The sequence below is a fragment of the Oenanthe melanoleuca genome, chromosome 18 (genome assembly GCF_029582105.1).
Source record: "Oenanthe melanoleuca isolate GR-GAL-2019-014 chromosome 18, OMel1.0, whole genome shotgun sequence".
NCBI lineage: Eukaryota > Metazoa > Chordata > Aves > Passeriformes > Muscicapidae > Oenanthe > Oenanthe melanoleuca.
The window spans coordinates 3,880,192-3,900,093 of record NC_079351.1 but is presented as its reverse complement, the minus strand read 5'-3'; the positions used below and the strand labels follow the sequence as shown (position 1 = coordinate 3,900,093).

General features: G+C 40.4%; 1 protein-coding gene and 1 long non-coding RNA gene across 2 annotated transcripts; both read right to left on the bottom strand.

Annotated features, from left to right (window-relative positions):
* Positions 1 to 1,417: 1,417 nt before the first annotated feature.
* Positions 1,418 to 12,041, bottom strand: UTP6 (UTP6 small subunit processome component). Its single transcript, XM_056505956.1, has 19 exons — positions 11,866 to 12,041; positions 11,658 to 11,742; positions 10,985 to 11,026; positions 10,809 to 10,901; positions 10,618 to 10,665; positions 9,768 to 9,831; positions 9,216 to 9,334; positions 8,667 to 8,744; positions 8,176 to 8,257; positions 7,090 to 7,171; positions 6,301 to 6,482; positions 5,583 to 5,662; positions 4,774 to 4,851; positions 4,449 to 4,628; positions 3,597 to 3,677; positions 2,766 to 2,875; positions 2,614 to 2,680; positions 2,262 to 2,334; positions 1,418 to 1,693 (listed from the first exon to the last, which is right to left on the bottom strand). Exons 1-19 carry the CDS (start codon positions 11,955 to 11,957, stop codon positions 1,536 to 1,538), a joined length of 1,794 nt encoding a protein of 597 aa, XP_056361931.1. The 5' UTR covers positions 11,958 to 12,041; the 3' UTR covers positions 1,418 to 1,535.
* Positions 12,042 to 12,234: 193 nt separating this feature from the next.
* LOC130260555 (uncharacterized) lies at positions 12,235 to 18,881 on the bottom strand. The gene is made up of 3 exons (XR_008841810.1): positions 18,678 to 18,881; positions 14,087 to 14,176; positions 12,235 to 12,619 (listed from the first exon to the last, which is right to left on the bottom strand). It is a non-coding gene; the product is annotated as an uncharacterized LOC130260555 (long non-coding RNA).
* Positions 18,882 to 19,902: the final 1,021 nt, after the last annotated feature.

Below are 19,902 nucleotides of genomic sequence, written 5' to 3'. Positions count from 1 at the left end.
AAAAACCTCCGAGGTCATCGGCTGCAGCCATGACCCAACACCACCATGTAATGGAGACAGCACCCTCCACAAATACGGGTGTTAAGAGCTCTGACAGCACCTTTTCACTCATTGAGATGAAAATAAAGTATCAATACCTTTCATGGCTGGGTGGAGTTTTCCCCTTGCCAAACGATAACAATCTCCTTCCGGCCTCGTGGCAGCAGCATGCTCAGAACGTTGAGACAGGAAGCACCTTGGCTGAACAGCTGCGGCAGGTGCCAAGCACATGTTCTCGCAGGGAATGTGTATCCCTGGGGAGAATGGCAAAGTTCTACCAGGAACCAGAACAGCTGACAAAAAGGGCCCACCTTCTGAAGTGATGGTGTTACCAGCTTTGTTGCACTTCAAAAACTCCAAACTTTGCACTTAACTTTTAGTTGCACAACTGATGAAGCAAGAAGTGGTTCAGGAAAGGGAGTAAAAGCATAAGGGGCAGAGAAGGTGTAAGTGATTATCACTAATGGAATCTCAATGTCAGACAATGACATGGCAGAGATGGCATAGGAGATGGCCTGGCTAAAAGCTTGGGAAACACAAAAGCAGGATATATTTCAGATCTGGTCACAAAAGGGGGAATCTTACCAGACTCCTACTCCAGACTTAATTCCCAGCTAGTCAAGTTACTAGAATTCATTGCTTGAGAGGAGCTGCAATTTCTACCTAAGTGCAAAATCAAGCAATATTTCCCTGTACTGTCATTACATCCCCCTTCACTGGGAAACTGCACGAAGGAACACTTGCTGCATGTTCTTGTACTTTCTCTACGTTTCTCTGATGGTCCAAGGATAGCATTTATGTTGATTTCTCAGGTTTGTGGCTCTGTAAACAGCCAAGAATAGCACTCTTTCAAAAAACATTACCAGTTTTTTAAGCATGGTTGACAGAAAGTTGAAGTGTAGATCAGAGCTCTCCACTCTCAGCTCAAGGACATTGGTAGCAGATCTCAGCTCCCTTCTACCCCTCATCACTCTCAGGGTGCAAACACCAATGCAAGGTAGCTGCAGAGGCTGTTTCTCTTTTTGTCATGAGGATGACAGATTATTTCAAGGTGAGGATAGGAAGCAATAAATACTGTATTTTTACTGATTTCTGAATACCTAATGAAAAGTGTTCCACTTTTCATGACTCAACTGCATAAGATAAAAAGATCATCCACAGGTGTAGTTTCCATGGGATTTGGTTTGGGTTTTTTGCATTAAGGTGCTGTAATACTAGCTTTCCAGACTGAAAAAACTGATACACTAGAACTATCTGAATGTTTAAGCAGGATCAGAAGTCTTGATGAAAACACTCTGAAAACTGCTTCCTTTGACTGTGCATTTGAACCTGCCCCTGGCAGAATCAAAACTAGAAAGGACAGCAACAGAGAAGATGATTCTTTTTTGTCACATAAAATGTAAAGAAGGTAAACTTTAATAAAATCCAGGAACATATTTACCATTGTACAAAGAAGTTAAAAAATGCACAGTCATGTTATAACTATGTATAGTTTTTCATAAATGTCCAGTTTGCAATAAAGTGTATTTAGAAACAAAATCTTCCACCAGGTCTCCCTGCAACATCTTCATAGCTCGCCAGTGAATGCTCCCACAGTTTTCTGGTTTGCCTTGGTGATGACTTAGCTCCTCCTTGATATAATCCAGCCAGAGATCTTTAAAAGAAAAATATAAGTTCTGGTTAGGTTTTGACTAGATATTACTTAACAAACACAGCAAGCCTAACTAGGAACTCTCTTTTTCTAAGTGTCTTTGATATTAATGCAATAGGGTTTACTTCGTGAAACTACAATCTCTGGTACCTTGAGGAGCAAAACCCTGGGCACTATTCCCAGCTGGAACAGTGATGTCTTCAGAAATAATGCAACAATAATTGAGCTGTGTACTTTCTTAAAAGGAATATTGCAGAAATCTTGATTATAAATGTATAGCTCCATACTGTTCATAAATCCAAGTTAAAAGTGGCACAGATCTCTTATGCCAGCCAGTGTCTGAACCTGATTTGCTCCTAACTGTGCTGAAGCCATCCCAGTGCCAATGAACCTGGGCTGACAGTGCAGGTCCCTGCAGTGTCCTACACTTAATAGCACAGAAGAAATAAGTTCCACTCTGCATGACAGCACGCAAAAGGGCAAAACAAACAGGTATCTTTTAAAATGGATGGAAACAAAAGAGGCAGCAGTGAATGAATGAATAAATAATAAAAAACAGAATCCCCCTTACCAGTATTTGTTGAACCAAACTCCCTCAAGGCACGTTCATAGTACTCTCTTAGATGAAGCATTTTGCAGGATTCCTAAAAAAGGAAGGTATTAAAAGGCCATTTATTTTGCACAGAAGTGAATCTGCAGCATGATTAGATTCTGACAAAGGAAGAGAGACATGGCAATTACACACACACACTGCTGAAGATTAGTTACCATAGAACTTGGGTTTGTATCACATCCTGTGAAGCAGCTGCACAGGACAAACACAAACTGATCACAGACTAACACCACTATATTTCCTATTTAAATCCCATGTTAGAACTGTATTTTACAAATACAAAGCATTAACTGGATAGTCAACAACTTACTTGCTCCTTTTCTATTTGGATCATCTTCCTGAAGAAGTCAAGTGAAAATGGACGATTTTCACACAGGCTGAAATAAAATAAGTGACTTCAGGCTTAAAGAGTTTTAACATATACCCTAAATGATCAGGTTTGAAAGTTTGGGGGTTTTTTACCTGGTAAAGAGTCTTTTAACTTTCTTATAACCACTATTTCTGTAAGTCCAGTCAAGGTACATTTCTTTCATAGTAACAGATTCAGCAGGCGTTGTGGCATGTAAGGATCTCTGCAAGTTTAAAAGGAAAAAAAACCCCAAAATAAACAAAAAATAAACCTTTCACATAACCTACAATTCAATGGCCCAATTAGTGCTTCTCCTAGTTAGGCATCTGGCACAAAGGAGAGCTCCTAAGTCTAAAATACATTTCTCCTCCAGTATTCCATATAGTTGGAACTGGCACTTCCATAAACCCCTTCATGCAGAGGGTTTCACAATACTCTGAATATAAAGAGCTGAATTCAAGATGCCACCTGAAATAGATGTTTTATATTGTATTTATATTATGGGAGGGAAAAAAACACAACCTAACATGCCAGGCAAAATAAAAACGTTTTGCCCTACACTACCTGAGGAAATCCATAGTGAGAATAAAGTCCTCATTCTGATCTTGATTTTTCTGTAACACGACTGATGTTTTCACACAGATTGGAAAATTCTCTTTTCCATGCTCAGATAGGAATCTAAAAACAGACCAAATATTCTAGACCACAAAGCAGGAGTCCATCATTGGCTGTGCTTACACATGCCTTAGAACATGAGAATGACATTTGTGCCTTTAAGTCTATGTCCAACTGGTTTTTTTAACGCACATAGTTTTCCTTGAAATTCTTTAATATCAACACATCCATGAAGGAACTTTAGTATAAAGCATGGTGCATGTTCCATCTACATACATTGTTCCATTTTATTGAACAGACATAAAAGTAGATTTTGATTAGCTAAGTACCTGGTAGATAGCTTCTGTGTCTTCCTTGCTGTTCGTGCCCTCACTCCATTCCACCCAGAGGGTCCACAATGACAAAGTGCCCTACAAGGTCAGCAAACACATCAAATGGCTGAAATACAGTGACTCTTGATTTACAGAAAGAGACAGCAACACAGCCAACAGCTTCTGTATTACCTGCCACAAAAAATACCCTTTGGATACAGCTCTTGAAAAGACAGCTTTGAACTGCACACTTCTCATTTCCTTCCTCACTTACAGGATAAATCATCCTTAGCTGAACAGCTGTAATGCCAGGGATGAGAACCAAGTTCTGCATCACTGAGCACTGCAGTACACAGAGGTGACTTCCAAGAACAAATGGGAAATAAACCTTCCTGTTTCCTCACTCATTGTGCCAGTGTTTGAAATGGAACAGAGAAGGGGAGCACATAACTAATTCAAGGCTTGAAACACCACACAGGCATTTGGTGTATCAGACGGTGAAGAAAGGGAAACACATTTTTCCATTAAGACACAAATACCAGCTCGCTGCTAGGAGAATATATAAAATGTCACCTGTAAGCATTCATTTAAATATGTGTATTTTAAGTGAATTGATAATTCCCTAATACTTGGGAAAGAAATTTGCACGTGAAATGTCAAATTCTTATCTCTGATCTTAAAAATAGTTAGGTACTTTAAATGCCCTGTAAACAAACAAAAAACCAAACAACAAAAAAACCCACAAAAAAACCCACAATAAAGAAAAAAAAATTAAATTAACAAAAAACACAAAAACAACCCAAAACAACTAATCATCAGAGGTTTCTGGCCCAAGACTAATGCATGCAAGTCCATTAAACCAGCACAGACCTTAGATTTCACATGTTTAATGGCTTCTTCAAAACACTCGGTCACATCATCCCTCTTCAACTGGATCAGCACCCACAGCCTCATCTGCCATATTTCTACAGACTGGCTGAAGTGCCTGGTTGCAGCTTCTGCCACCTCCACAGCCTTCTCAGAGAGGTTGGAGTCCAGTAAGAGCTGAAGCTAAAACCCAGCAGATATAGATTTGTTAAAAAGCAGGGCTTTGAACCAATATTGTTCATCTTTGTGCCTACTCAAAATGGCCAAGACAGGTGCACAAATAATGCAGGAAAGCCTCAGCATCTACTCCTTCTGTGTCAGCTCTTACCCACTGCTTGTAGAGAGCTTCTGACAGCAAACTGGACTCATGGGCTTTGCTGAACACACTCAGTGTCCTCTCCAGCCTCTAGAACCAACAGAGAAGAAAAAAAAAAGAAAACAAGCATTATTCCTATATATATCAGATTCCAGCATTCTAAGAAGCCCACTGGATTGTGTATCATGTCAGTGAATATCTAATGACACATTATGAGTCTAATGATTTAGGTACCTGCAAACATTCCAAGATAACATGGAAATCTGAGCATTTACTTCTCCTCCTTAGGGAGCAAAGAACAACATTGCATTGTTCTTCTAGGGTAATACTAGGGAACCAAGTTGCACAGGATAATTAATTCACTGAGTCACACCTTAGCAGAGATGCATAATTGAATTACCCATGTGCCAGCACCAAACTTTGTCCAGACTTATTTGAAAGAGTCATTTTAATTCATCCTTTTCTTTGAACAAGCACAGGTTTGAAGGACCCGTCAGTGAATTTTTAGGATCCTCTTCAACCCAAACCATTCCATGATTCCATGATTAACAAGTCTGCAGTCTTAGCTTTCATCCAAAGACGTCACTGTACTTTACTGACAAGGCTGGTTTATACCCAGGTTAGTCATGTCCAGGCAGGCCACCTGTGAGCCTGGCAGTAAAAGTGATCCCCCCTGATGGAGACTGAGTTATTTTTAATGATGGCCACAGGTAAGTATTTTTAATAAGATGTCAAAATATATTTGCTTCTTGTCTGAGGTTATTACAGAAGTCAATAAAAATAGGGATCATTTTTAGTATTATTTCCTAATTAATTTTTACCTGTTGCTTTAATTCTGCACTGTTGGTTTTTCTGTTGTACCTCTCTAAGCAAAAAGTGATGTAGCATTTCCACATGTCCTCTGTAGAAGCAAAGGCATAATATCACACTTATCACAAAGAGAATCACAAGAATAAGCACAAATATTTAGCTTTAAGAACTACAAAGATATAAATGATACAAAGTGTTAATGCCAACTTTGTTTTAAAATGTTGTATTACAAGACAGGCCCTAGATTTATAACATTATACTTTAAAATGGCTCCCCAGTCCAAGCTGCAGGCAGTAACTCTTTGTGAAGAGCATCAAACTCTTAGCTCAGCTGAGATTTCTAAAGATCCCTTCTAAGCAAACTATTCTATGGCTTTAAAGGCTGTGCAGCAGCAAGTTTGAGACCACAAATAGTTCCTTGACAACCTGCTTTACAAGTAAGAATAATACCAGAGGCTGAAGCTCGATATCCATTTTCCTGGCAACTCAAAACCATTGCTTACTCACAGCTGACCAGCAACAGACTCACATTTTCAGTTAAGCAGCTCCTCCAAGATCATAAATACACTGGAATATAACCCAAATAACATGTAAAATAGATCCCAGGAGGCAGCATCTAAGAACTGTTTGCCTGCTCTTAGGTATGGTAGAGCCTGCCATCACCTTCTTCAAGGCTTTTACAGGCTCAAGTACCAGAAACAAATGTTAAAATGCAGGCAGAACATTTCACCTGTTGGGACTGCTCTCACAGCTTCATCAAAGACTGCACAGCACCGTTCCTCTCTCTGGGCCATTTCTGAGACTTTCTGCTGCTTTGTGGTTTGTTCTGTGGGTGGCAGGGAGCCCAGCTCCAGCTCCCGGCGGGCCATGAAGTCCCATGTCAGGGGATCATCAGCATATTTGGTCTGCAAACTAAACACAACATGCTTGTAACAGCCCACAGCCACCATTCTTCACCTGCAGGTTAAGAGGGTTGTTATATTGCTATAGAAATGTAGTTAATTGCTAAGAACCAAATGCCAGAAAAAAAATTTTTCTTTCCACAAGAGAAAGACAAAATATTAGCTTTTTAAAATATTATTTAATATGGATATTCTCCAGAAATAACAAGAAACAGACAGGGAGCTGTCACGAGAGATCTTTCTTTTGAGAGGAACAACAGGAGAAACAAAAAATGCAAAACCCCCACCAAAGTACACTAGGAAAATCCACAATTCCTGCAATGAATTTATGGAAACTAAGTGCAGTAATTAGTCAGTGACAACTGTATTTTACCTACATTTTCTTAGCAGCCTTTTAATGCCCTTTCTGAAGTTATATACAAATATCCTCTTGTAAAGATCATACTTTTGCTTTTCTTAAAGGACTTCACATAAGCCTTAACACTATTTCCCCAGAGGAACAGCCTTTACTTCTCAAAGTCCAGTCAATCCACTATAAGTTAGAGAACTTCTGAGAATATGTTTCTTAAAAACCAAACCAAAATAAAATAAAAATACAACACAAAGCCTCAACTCACCTTTCAAGTATTTCTTTTTGCAAATCTTGGGTAAAATCAAAGAGCTTTGCAATAGAGAGCACAGCCAGCTGGAACTCAACACCTACATTTCAAGAGAAGGTAAAACTATCAAGTGGAGTATTTGCTGAAGAATTCCTCAACATATTACATCAATTGCACTTTGCATTTCTGTAGCTTGGTTCCACGTGCAAATTTAATCAGCACCTCCTCTACTCCCTCACTTGACTCTGCCATGAAAACACAAAATGCTCCACACCCAGGACAGATCTCTCCAAAGCTGCACAAAATAGATGTCCATGAATTGTGTCCATCTTAGATCTCCACAACTTACCTTTGAAAATGCCAAATAACATGACTTGACATAATCAGATCATTGCGAACCCCCACCAGCCATTACTCATCTTACTATTTTCAGGTGCATGCAAATCACTTGTACACCTATTTTTTCCAGTATTTCTTCAGAAAATTAAATTAAACCAACTTTTTCTGAAATTTCCTCTAACGTCCTCTTTCCCCACTAATTTTCAAGATTCGTTATTGTATTTTGCCCAGTCTTCCAAATATCCTCATCTATCATGAGTTTTCAAAGATATCTGCTACTAGACTGCAGTTATATACCAAATTCTCTCAATAAAATGGCTGATTTTTACCAATCCTGCTTAATTTAAAATAATCTAGCCTAGTTTGTCATTAGTCTGAATTCCTACTTTCTTTGCTACTAGTGGTAGCTGATTAGTTGTGATCTAATGTTCAGCAAAGTAAAAAAGGTGTATAACTTTAAACTGTCCTTTGGTTTTCTTTTTTAAACAATCAAGCTTTGAGCCTGTAACCCTGCACTAGGCCTCTTCAGCCCAAAAGCTGTTGTGCTGGAAGAGATGTCAGCCTGCAGGAAAGACATGCAATCATAACTACCAGCACCATTAGTTTATACTCTGGCATTAAATAGGTTCTACTGAAGAAATGGTATATTTGAAAAAAGAATCTCAGTGTGTGCATTGAAGCCGAGTCTATCAGCATTGCCTACTGCAGAATTGGGTTAAAGGTTACAATTTTCTAAATTAGTAAGTACAAGAAATATTCATTCACCTTTAATTTTCTGAGAAGCATCCCTGTAGACTATGCGAGCCATTTCCCCATTGAGAATTTCCTCAGAGTAATTGAATTCCCCCTGAAATATCATATATTGAAGCAATTATTGTCCTTTCTCAGCTAACATTGTTGCAAACAGGGAAAGAAAAATCAGAAGACATTAATGTTTTTCTTCATACAAGTATATTTTTATGTAATTTGTAAAAGTCAACTATAAAGAAACATGGTAGGAAGTTACTTTCCAGAAATTACTGTTAATTTTCAGATTGGGGAATGTAATAAAAGATTCTACAAATGCAAAGAAAAAATAAATGTATGAAGTATTAGAGCTGAGCATCAGCAAATATTTGAAAAGCTCCACACAGGTGCAGGATATGAACAAAAACTTTCTCTAAGTCATTGTCAAATAAACCATTAATCCAAAACTGTGGATTTCAACATGTAATATACAAGCAGACATATCTCTTAGGTATGCTTAGCTCACCTACCAGGTCCATCTTTGCTTGTTCAAATTCCTTCTTCTCCTTCCTCTGTTTTTCAGCATGCATAAGTTCCATTCTGAAATACTGCAAGAGTGACAACAAAATTAAATAAAAATCTAAGTCCACAAACAGGGTAACACAAGCTCTGAGGAGATACAAATTAGGACTTCACCATATCCCACATGTTCTAGAGCCTTGGTTTTTGAAGGTTTGTGCACCTACTACTATCTGCCCTGTGTATTTGCCCAGAAATTTCCAACAGGTTGCAATGATAATTTTTCAGTCATTCTTTAAAGCTTAACTTGTCCACAAAGAAAGCCAAGTTCCTCAACAAAGATTGGGGATGCCAGACTGAGCCTGACAACTACACCCCAGCAGAGCTTGACAGTACCTTAGAAAGGAAATTTGGGGTTGGCTTTTTTAATACTTTTGACATTTTCCTGCAGATGGAAAAACAAATTTTTCCAGCTGTCTCAGACAGATCTGGGAAATATGCTGAATTGATTTGCTCTGACTGATCAAGTAAGTGGTCGTGAAAGAAAAACAGGAACTCACTTCTTGATAAAGTTTGGGGCACTCTGGATGGAAGCGCAAAGCACGAAGGAACAAATGCCTGGCACTTTCTGATGACAGTCGTGTCTCCATTTCCCACTTTGCTGCCATAATCCACAGTGCTGCAACAGGTGACACAAATAAATGTATTTAACCTCTTAACAAGAGCTCAACCCCAGAATAAGACTGATTATCTCCCATGTAAAACTGTAAAGCAGACAGGCAGATCCAGGAAGTTTAATCTGGTTTAGCTACAGATCTAATGATGTCTTCACAAGCCAGAAAGCAGTTATGAGCACTCCATCTCTTGCTTCTACATCGACCCAGTACCCAGTCCAGCTGGAAATTGGTCATTCTGACCTACTTCACATCCCTTTATAACTGCTCAGCACAACCCCTGTCAGGCCCTTCCCTGTGAAGCAACAGCAGCAAGGCAAAGAACAGAGAGTAGGAACTTCAACCCAACAGCTTGAGCTGAGACCTACAACTATTTAAACCAACATCATACAGTCTATGCTGAGGCATTTATGCAGCACTCACCATTGTGTTATTTACCTGGTTTATTGGAATGAATGGCCAACATGGTAGAAAACACCTTACTGAGCTGATGTTTTGCATTCTGTAAAAGAAGCAGTCTTGTTTCACCTACTCTGGTACTGAATTGAACTCCTAGCACCAAAGTTTCAGAAGGAAAAGTTACAACTTGTAGTGCAATTACTCTGAAAAAGATGCTTCTTTGCTACTTTATCTATGGTAGAAAGTTTCTCGTATTTAGTATTCAGTATTGAACAGCAGTGTTCAGTAGTGAACAGCATTTAAATGTCACCACATTAGAGTAGCATGGCTAACTCAAATTTTGTGAACCACACAGCCAACACATATGTTACTCAAGTCCCAAACCTATGGTTTCACTGCCCTCTTCTGAGATACAGACTGTATTTTCCTTTGGTCACCTTCACCACCTTGCAGTCACCTTCTGCAGTACAGAAATGACAACACTTGAATGTCAGTAAGGCAAAGGTTGCACAGGTTACTTTATTGAGTACAAAACTGACAGAATTAGGCTGTTCAGCACAGCAACTACCATAAATATTTAGAACAAAATCACAATTCAGAGACAAGTGAATCACTCAGTTCAGAGAAGGTATAACCAAGATTATGGTTCTCATAAACCAATCGGAACTCCAGATTTAATGCAACCTCACCTTTATCCCTTCAAGCATCAAATTCATACTAATTAATTCTCAGCCAAATTCTACACTTACATACATCAGTGAAAATCCCAAGCAGCTCTAACAATAATATCGAAGTTATTTCAGCATTACAGCATGTAGCAGTAAAGTAAATCAAGTGCGTGAATAAGCATCAGTCTCAACCTGGGTAAGATCAGTATTTGAAAACTCACCCACTGCTTGCAAAATGCAACATGAGAAAGCCAGAGCTGGACATCATCCTGTTGGAAACCAAAAAAAGAAGAGAATCAATCTGACTATGTACAAAATCGCTTGTACATTGACAAGCAAACAACACACCCATGGTACAATGACCTGGCATGCAGAAAAAAAGAATTCCAAATCTGAGTACAAATAAACCTACTTTCCATTTCCCTGTAGCTCGGTTGAACAGGCTGTGGACTCTATGCAGGATAGAGTGCTCAATTTCATCCTTCTTAAACGAATATCCAATGCGCTAGGAGGAAAAAAATACTCATTTTATTGCAATAGAAAATTTGGCATAAAGTATTTTGCACTGTTAACAATTGACAAACTTACTGCTCTTCTTTTCTTGATCAGTTCCAGCAGATTAACTTCATACTACAATGAGAAGAAAAACACATTTAAAAGCAAATGGGGAGGCACATAACAGCAAGGCAAGAAAAAATTACATCAAGATTGTCATAGATGATCAGGTGGACAATGGACATTACAGTCAGGAAAATATAAGCAGTAATTTTTGGCTCGGTCACTACATTTCTAAGACTCCTGGCCCTGCACAGGGCAGCCCAACAATCTCACTCTGTGCCTTAAAGCGCTGTCCAAAGACTCTGTGAGCTCCGTCAGGCTCCTGGCCATGACCATTCCCTGTGGAGCCTGTTCAGAGCCTGACCGCCCTTTCAGGAGCCTTTTCCTAATACTGAACTTATTAATTCCCCTTAACTACAGTTTGCACAGCACGTCGGGGGACTGGGAGCTCTTCATCCATGGCGAGACAAGAAACTACAGGAAAAGGTCACAACACCAGAGAAGCCTGACCCAAACTCGGGCAACAACTCCTGGCCACGCTCCATACCCTGGTGCCAACAGCCGCTCACAGACGAACACCAGGGACCAGGTGAGGAGGGATCTTCGCTTTCTGTCCAGCGTGGGTCACTACGAAACTACCCAGGTCTAACTGAGCTGGGTCTGCACCGAAAGCTGCTCCGCTCTGCTGCTCGGTGAAGCCTACCTGGATGTAATTAATGAAATCCTCTTTCCGCAGCGCTCTCCGCTGGATTTTGTACTCCAGAGCCGAGGCTTTCCTCAGGACAGCCCTGCGGGAACGGGAGATCAGCGCCCGGAGCGCTCCCGGCCGCACCACGTGCCCTCACCCGCCCGGCCCCGGCCCCGGCCCCGGCCCCTGCCCTGGCCCCGGCCCCGGCCCCGGCCCCTCTCACCGGATCTCTTTGCGTGTGAAGAGCCCGACCCGCTCCAGCTGCTCGAGCTCCGGGATGCGATCCTCCAGCCGCTGCTCGATGCGCTCCGCCATGGCCGCTGTGTCTGATCGGCACAGCCCAGCACAGCCCGATCCCGGCACAGCACGTCACCGCTTCCGCCCGCTGCCCGCGCCGCTTCCGCGGCCGCTGCTCCGCTCTGCCGCCCCCTGCCCGGCCGGCGGGGCCTCAGCCGCTGAGCCTCCGCACACCCGGCCGGGCAGGAAAGCACCTCTGCAGATCGCTCAGTGCAGCCCCCTGCCCAGCCAGGGTCACCTGCAGCCGGGGACAGGCAGGTGGGTTTGGAATGCCTCCAGAGAGGGAGACCCAGCATCTCCCTGGGCAGCTGTTCCAGAGCTCCGCCACACTCCATAGAAAGAAATTCTTCTTCATGTTGGAATTTCTTGTGTTTTAGTTTATGGCCATTGCTCCTCGTCCTGTCGCTGGGCATCACCAAAAAAAGTGTGACACCATCTTCTTGGCACCAGCCCTGCAGCTAAACTCGATGGCATTGACCAGGCTTAGTGATGGGACATTAGCCTGGAACTGCCCCAGCACTTTGCTTCTCGGTGGGATTCCTCCAGGACAAATGTCTCTTTGTTTCTTACATGGCACCTTCATTCTTTCTGCCTTCCAAATTTTTAAGAAAAGATTGTCTACTGTGAGGGTGGTGAGATACTGGCACAGGTTGTCCAGAGAATGTGCGAATTCCCCATTCCTGGAATGTTCAAGGTCAGGTTAGACAGGGCTTGCAGTGGGTTAGACCTAGATGATCTTTAAGGTCCCTTCCAACCAAACATTCCATACGCCTATGATTCTGAGGAAATTAACAATAAAACCAGGCAACAGTAAATTTTTGTTTCTGAAATTAGAGATGTTCCAGAAAATAAAAATTGAGATGGGAGATAATTTATTGAGAAAATTCCTTAAAAGCATAGTATCGACAGCAGTATCTGCTGCTTATGCTTTGAGTTGTCACTGCTGTCACTGAGCTGGTCAGCCACAGAACCAACCCTACCTCCAAACCTATCCTGTAACAGCCATAGCTCCCTGCTGGGCGAAAAGGCAGGTGTTTGTCTCTGAAAAAACAAGTACGAGGGGAAGAGGCAGCAGATTAAGGGCAAGAGGGCTTCTGGCACAAAATTCGCACATAATAGCCAAAAAAAGTGAGAGATTTTTCCCTTACCAGTCAAAAGTTTTAACAGGTGTTGCCAAGTACAGAGTGAGTACCTGAGCAATTGACTTTTGTTAAAAACACAGGTAAGACAAAACACTTTATAAGAACTATCAAAAACAGCAGCAATTTTTTTCACCTATGGTGACTTGGATTTGTGGTGGCTTTATTCAATGTTTGAACCTATTAAAAAAAACGAAACTAATTCTTAGTGGGAGAAGTTTAGCAACTTTTCACCCTGACAGGAAATAGTGACATGATTTTCCAAGAAGTAACCAAACAAGAAAGCTACCAGGAAATGGAGAGACACCATCCAGTCACAAGACCAAGAACTACAGACTGGTGCTACATTCAGAAGTTGGTGATCTAGGCAGCTCTGTATTACAGCTGCCTCATGCCAAGAGACCCCTTACCCACCCCTCAAGGACAAGGGCAATTCCTGATGGAGACTGTCCTCCCTGGAGACTCCCTTGCCCCACACTGAATGGCCACAGGTTGGAGGGGAATGAGCAGGGCTGTCCCAGCACAGAAATCCCCACTGGTAAGCCAATGCCTTCAGTCCCTTGGGACCTAAAGTAAATTTACCTCCCACTGAGTGCAGCTTTCAGTAAAGCAGCACAGCAGTCCTTCTCAATGGTGGGGGAAGAGTGTTATTCATAACCACCAGTAACTTGTTAATTATATTGGGTTTGATATTTTGAGATGCACCAGCTCAAGCTGATTCTTGTGCAAGTCCACAATTTTTACTAAAGTAGGCCTTAAGGAGGACAGCACTGGGCATCAAAAGTAACATTAGCACACTGAATTGCTGAGCAAGAATGTGATTGGAATTACTACTAGATTGTTTCATTTCATTTGAGTATTTTTGCATCTGAGTGTATGATTTTATAATAAAAAGCATTCTATACTTAGAACTAATATCTCATGGTGCATGTAGATCCCAACATGTAAATGAGAACACTACATGCAGTGTAGGAGATAGGAATTTAGAAGGTAAAGGTCAGCCATTACCCAAAAACCTCTGGAAAATTCTGTTTCTATCTTCTTGCTCTCCTCTCTCTTCAACCATTTAGCTCTTCTTTGGCTGAAAATCAGCAGTAACTGCAAAAGAGAGACACCAGCATAAACAACAGAGTCTTACGAGACTTTGATTGTTCTGTCAGTCTGAAAATAATGTTCTGTGATCAACCTACAGTGTTCTGTCACCTGAAGTCAGTCAGAAACTTTGAAACTCACCAAACCATCCATGACTCTTTTTAATGTATATGGTAGAGAAGTGTATGTGCCCTCAGGGGCCACAGCAATCTCCACCTTGAATGTGCCTCCAGGAGAATTCAGCCCTGTGCACAGATCTACCAACAGGTCTGAGAGTCCCCCACACACTGGTAACAATGGGTGTCCAACAAGGCCTCAGAGGGCATTAAATTTCTTGCTAGCACTTGTCAAAGCACCACAATATCATCCCACAGAAGCACATAGGCACAGCACAAACCACTCTGCAGGACCCATCACTGTGGGACTCAAAGGATCAAAGAATGGTGTGCACCAAAACAATAGACTCCCCAAGTTTCTACTTTAGGGGCCTAGTACTTCCCACTCAAAACCACAGAGTAACAATAAGATTTAAAATACTGAACTTCAATGATGATCTCACAGGATTATTTATTTAAAAAATAGATCAAAACCCGATTGAAAACATTTTTTGTTCCCTCAGATATCCCTCCTTCCCTGTAGATGGAACAAGTACAAAAATAAAAATGCCTTTCCTTTTCTTCCCCCAGCAAAACAATCCTTAGAACAATTAACATAACGGACTGTCAAAAGTGCTCATACCAAAGTGACAAATGCAGTGAGTGGCAGGCAAGCCCAGCCCGACCCACCAGAACACTGCATGCTGGATTTGTCATGCAAATCAAAATGGAACCTGACATGCTCTTTGTTCATTTCCCTTTCATAAAATCTACTTTAAATGCCTCCCATGTGCCTTGTTTTGGAAGCTGACATTCCAAATGCATCAGTGCAAATTAAGGAGGGATCCATTACCAATAAAGACGTTGCGATACAGAGGGTTTCAACAAATCTTATTGGGAAAACTGGGGAAATAACTGCTGCAGCTGGCAACTGTAGGGTCCTGCAGTTTGCTGCTTTTATGAAGTCTCTTTGGAAAAACTCCATCAGTAGGTCCTTGCAGAGAAGTTCTGGCAAGCTGTCATAGCTTAATATTTATAGATTATGTCTGCAAGCAATGGATTCCTTGTGAATTAGGAATAATCACAGTGGTTTTCCTTTAAGTTTTGTCTATATCAAAACATTTAATGGTTAATGCACATGACAAATATTTTAATTACAAATTTATTTATATCTGTCTTTTTTATTTCTGCTGTTTTACTTCCTAAGTGCAAAAACAATTATAGCTTTTTAGACGTTGCCCCCAGATGTACAGTATTTTACAATTAACATGTACTTTATGAAAATGCCTTTTAAACAATGAGAGTGATGTTATGACCTCATGAAAAGAATTGGGAAGCTTCCACAGACTTCAGCTGAGCAAGTGGTTCATCCCTTCAGAATACATTTTTAACAAAGCCCTGAAAGCATTTACTGAGCATGTGGGACTTTGATTTAAAAATACATGAGCATGTCTGTTAATAAAACAGTTTGGAATTTAGTCTCAAAAATAGACTAGCCCAAACTTTGGACTACATTAACTTCCTTAGTTTTTAATTAAAATAATTTACATGATGGTTTCACCCCTGCCAAAACCAGCAGTCAATCTGAATAAATAGTAGTTTCATCACTGCAATTCCACTCTGAGCATCCAAAAATTTAGATTTAAGACTTTGCAGTTGGTCAGTTGGACTGTTCCATACCAGCATTAATCCTGGTACATGTCCTAGACAGATGTTATTTTTTCCATTCTGACAGAAAAATGCTAATTTTTGTCAATAATTGCTTTAGTCTTGCAGCTTGCTGGCACTGACCCTGCAACTTTAGATCTGAATCCCTCCTGCAATTTCATTCACTCACTCTTCTCTTTTTTCTGCTCTAAATGGTAAAAATCCCCTAAACCAACAAATATAAATATTTTCATTTAATGCCTTAACAGAACTATTATCTGATACTTTACATATCATCACTTTTAAAAGGCAAAACCTTTACTTTCTTCTCTGCATTGGCTCTGAACTTGAATTTTTATGAATCAGATTCTTCCTCCTACTCATTTTGAGGCATTCTGTTTTGCCCCAAGATCTGAACTACTATACACAGGGAATTTCCAGTGAAGGGGAATGATGCCTCTGGAATTGTTTCCTTGCCAATCCACATCTGGCACTCAGTATAAGATCCATCTGCTTATTCAGGATCTCCAGGGGCTTGCACAGTAGTGGCTCTGAGTGTGGCTTTTAATTTGATTTTGTCATTTGGCTGGTTGGTAGTCTGTCTAAATGCAGCAGGGTAGTTACAACTAGTCAGTCATCATGTCCTAGTTGCCAAATCATAACCTAGCGGAATGCCAGTCACATTTCAACAATTTGAAACTATATCAATCATCTCCCCTACATACTCCCAAAATGTCAACACCACAAATTATATTTCTTAATTATCTTTAATTTGATTTATTTCTTGTCTGTTGCCAGAGGTGTGGAGAGCAGAGTCATGCTAAGCTTAATTTACCTCACTAACCTGTCTAAGTTTCGAAGAGTAGGTGAAATTGTGGTGTGGCCTTGTGTGACCTGTACCATAACTAGCAATTTCAGGAAAGACAGAACTTCCTCAGACAAAAGCCTTGTATCTTTTAAACTCAAGCATGTTGGTGCCAGCATCAATTGTACTGGTACAACAAAAAGCATAAATTATACCACATACAGATTTAGTTCTCCCTCCAAAAACTGGAATTAGGACTGGTCACAATTTGCCTACCTCCTACTGTGTTTTTCACATCCTTCTAGAGAGATGGTTTTAGCCTGGTAAAAGTACTTTGAGCACAGTCATGACAACAACCAGTAAAACTACTTTTGGAGTGTGGATAATTCAGATTATAGTGTGCAGAATCATATCTTCCCAAGCAGCATTCCAAAAACAAGATAAACTCTTGTAAAAGCCTTGTGAAGCAACTTTTGGCATATGAAACCCCAGATAACATGAAACCCCAGATAACTCCCCTATGAAACATTTAGATAAGTTTTCCCATGCATGAATTTTGTGTATCTGAGCTAACAGGTAAACATTGGGAACACAGTTTCTGACTTGATCTTATCCTTTAAGTAACTGATGGTGATAAAACTCCAAATTCTCACTTTATTAATCTGTACTTGGTTTTGCCACAAAAGAAAGAATTGGTCCCTGTTAAAACCTATCCCTTACTTAAAGCTGAAATTAATTAGTTAACTAATTCAGTTGAGGTTTTATTTTACTGTCTAGTGACATGTTCTTTGATCCTCCAATATTTTTCTTTTTGAGTGATTGAAGATTTCATTCTTGCACTGTCAACAGACCTTTTGTTCAGAAACTGATATTTACGTCTGTAACTGACTTAATTCTCAGATCTTCCCAGCAGTTTCTCTTTGATCTCTGCATTTCTGAGTTTAATCATTAAGTTTGCATCTGAAGTGTTTCAGTTGCTGTATCTTTCACAGTTTCCGGGACTCAATTAAGAGAACACAAATCCTGAAAGTTCACTTAGAATCATTTTTTGATAGCTTTGTGTACTACACATACTGCATCTCTGAAATTATAGCATGAACTGGAATGATTCCTAGTCCATTTCCATGTATTAAGTATTTAAATTTCAAGATTTGGCATGGATTTTTTCTGTGTAGTTACTACATTTCTGGTTTTACATTTTAATCATTTTAAGAGATTTACTACCTTTCTAGAGCAAATCAATCTATTGGGCCCAGGCTTTTCACAATGCTTTTGAAACAAGTAGTTTTACTCCACTTACTCAATTCTGATGACAAAATCTGGATCTGAAAAATCCACAAAGCAGAAATAAATCATTAACTGAAAATTGGGGGGAAAAGAAATCACTGTAGAAGAGTCATGAAAAATCACTAAGAAAACTCTAAAAAATAAGTCCTAAGCAATACTGACTACTACCACTGATTGTTCACCATGTGAAAGCAGAAGGCAGGTGACTCCCTGGTGCAAAACATCCTGTGCACTCACTTTCCATTCCTGCAATAACTCGAGACACATGAGCAACCTGCTGGCTGAAAGCTGTGCATTGTGGGTGCATTAAGATTCCCTGAGGGCCGAGTTCCTTGAGTGCTGTGCTCCTGGAATACATTTGAGCAGCTCTGTACAAAAGCTGTCCCCAGCCAAACACGTGAATGAGAATCACAAGTGGCTGCTCTGTCAATTTCTCACACACACGGCATTCACGGCCACACTTGGCTTGCTGTGTGGGATCCCGACTCTTCCCTTTTGCCATGCTCCACAGTGCTTCCCTTACAGCAAAGTTTATTTTCTCTTTGCTGAGTTCCCTGCTTATTAAAGCAGGGCAGCACTGTACACTAATATGCAGAAAGAACAGACTGAAACTGAGAGCTTCCACCCCAACAGCAATGTGATTGTGCCATCCCAAATACACCCAGCACTTCACCCGCTTCCGTGCTGTGACTCCAAGAGCTGGAACTGCTCCTGTGCTGTAATTCTGAGAGCTGGAGCTGCTCCTGTGCTGTTCCTCTGAGAGCTGGAACTGCTGTCATGCTGTCAACCGGAAAGCTGGAATTGCTCCCTTTCTCCAGGTGCAATATTATGTAGCCTCTGTTTACAGGAGTCTGGGAAAACATTTAGTGGGTGTTGGCTTTTGTTTACCAAGTAGATAGGGAAGAATAGCTTATCTAACAAGTTCCATGGCAAATTACTGTTGATCTACATCAAATCAGACTAAAAATAAAGAATATGAACTAAAAAATGGATTAATAACTATTGCAGTTGATCTTAACTCAGCACCTAGTGAAGATTATTTATGTAAATGAAAGAAAGGGGTGCCACTGAAATGGGTCTGGTTTTGGAGTACAGTGACAGAGATGGGACCTTCCCATCTACACGAGGTGTTTTTGTTTGTCTCAATTCTGGAGCATTTGGGTGTCCTCACCTCTCTCATGGAAAATGTGGGTTTAGGAATAGGTTGTGAATGAAAACAAGAAGCAAAGTTTGGATTTAAGCACAGAAGTGGAGTATGTAAACTCCTTTTTACTTGATGCCCTTGAATCCCACTGACTCTGCTCATTAGCTCAAGGGCAAAACAAAGAAACAGAGATACCCAGAACAGTCACTGAGGATTTATTATTCTCAACAATACCCTGAGCACCCCACTCCAGTACCTTACCAGTGGGGAGTAACAATGCTCCCTAGTAAATACTGACCCTGGCTTTCCTGATGGCCCAAATCTGGAACCAATCCTTGATGAAGACTTACGGAAAATTTATATATTTGGCTCATAATCAGTCTTTTGTTCCAAAGTTACACATAATATTAATTACCCAGAAGATAAACTGATATGTAGTAGTATTTAGTTTGCAACTAACACTTTATATAGACAGATCTATGTTTAAAAATGTGAGTAAACCTTTATACTGACCCTCATTTAAACTGAGTTCCAAATACACAAGTATTTATTTCTCCTTTAAAAAAATCTTTTGTGAATATTCTTATGCTGAGACAGAGTAATTTGGAGGACTGGAAGCTGAAAAGTTAAGTAGAGTGGCCATAGGGGTACTGCAGGCAACCAATAAAATAATGTAACTATGAAACAAAACAAAAATCCATAAAGTGCTATAAAATATGCATGTTCTTTTACATATATATCTGAAGGGGCAAAA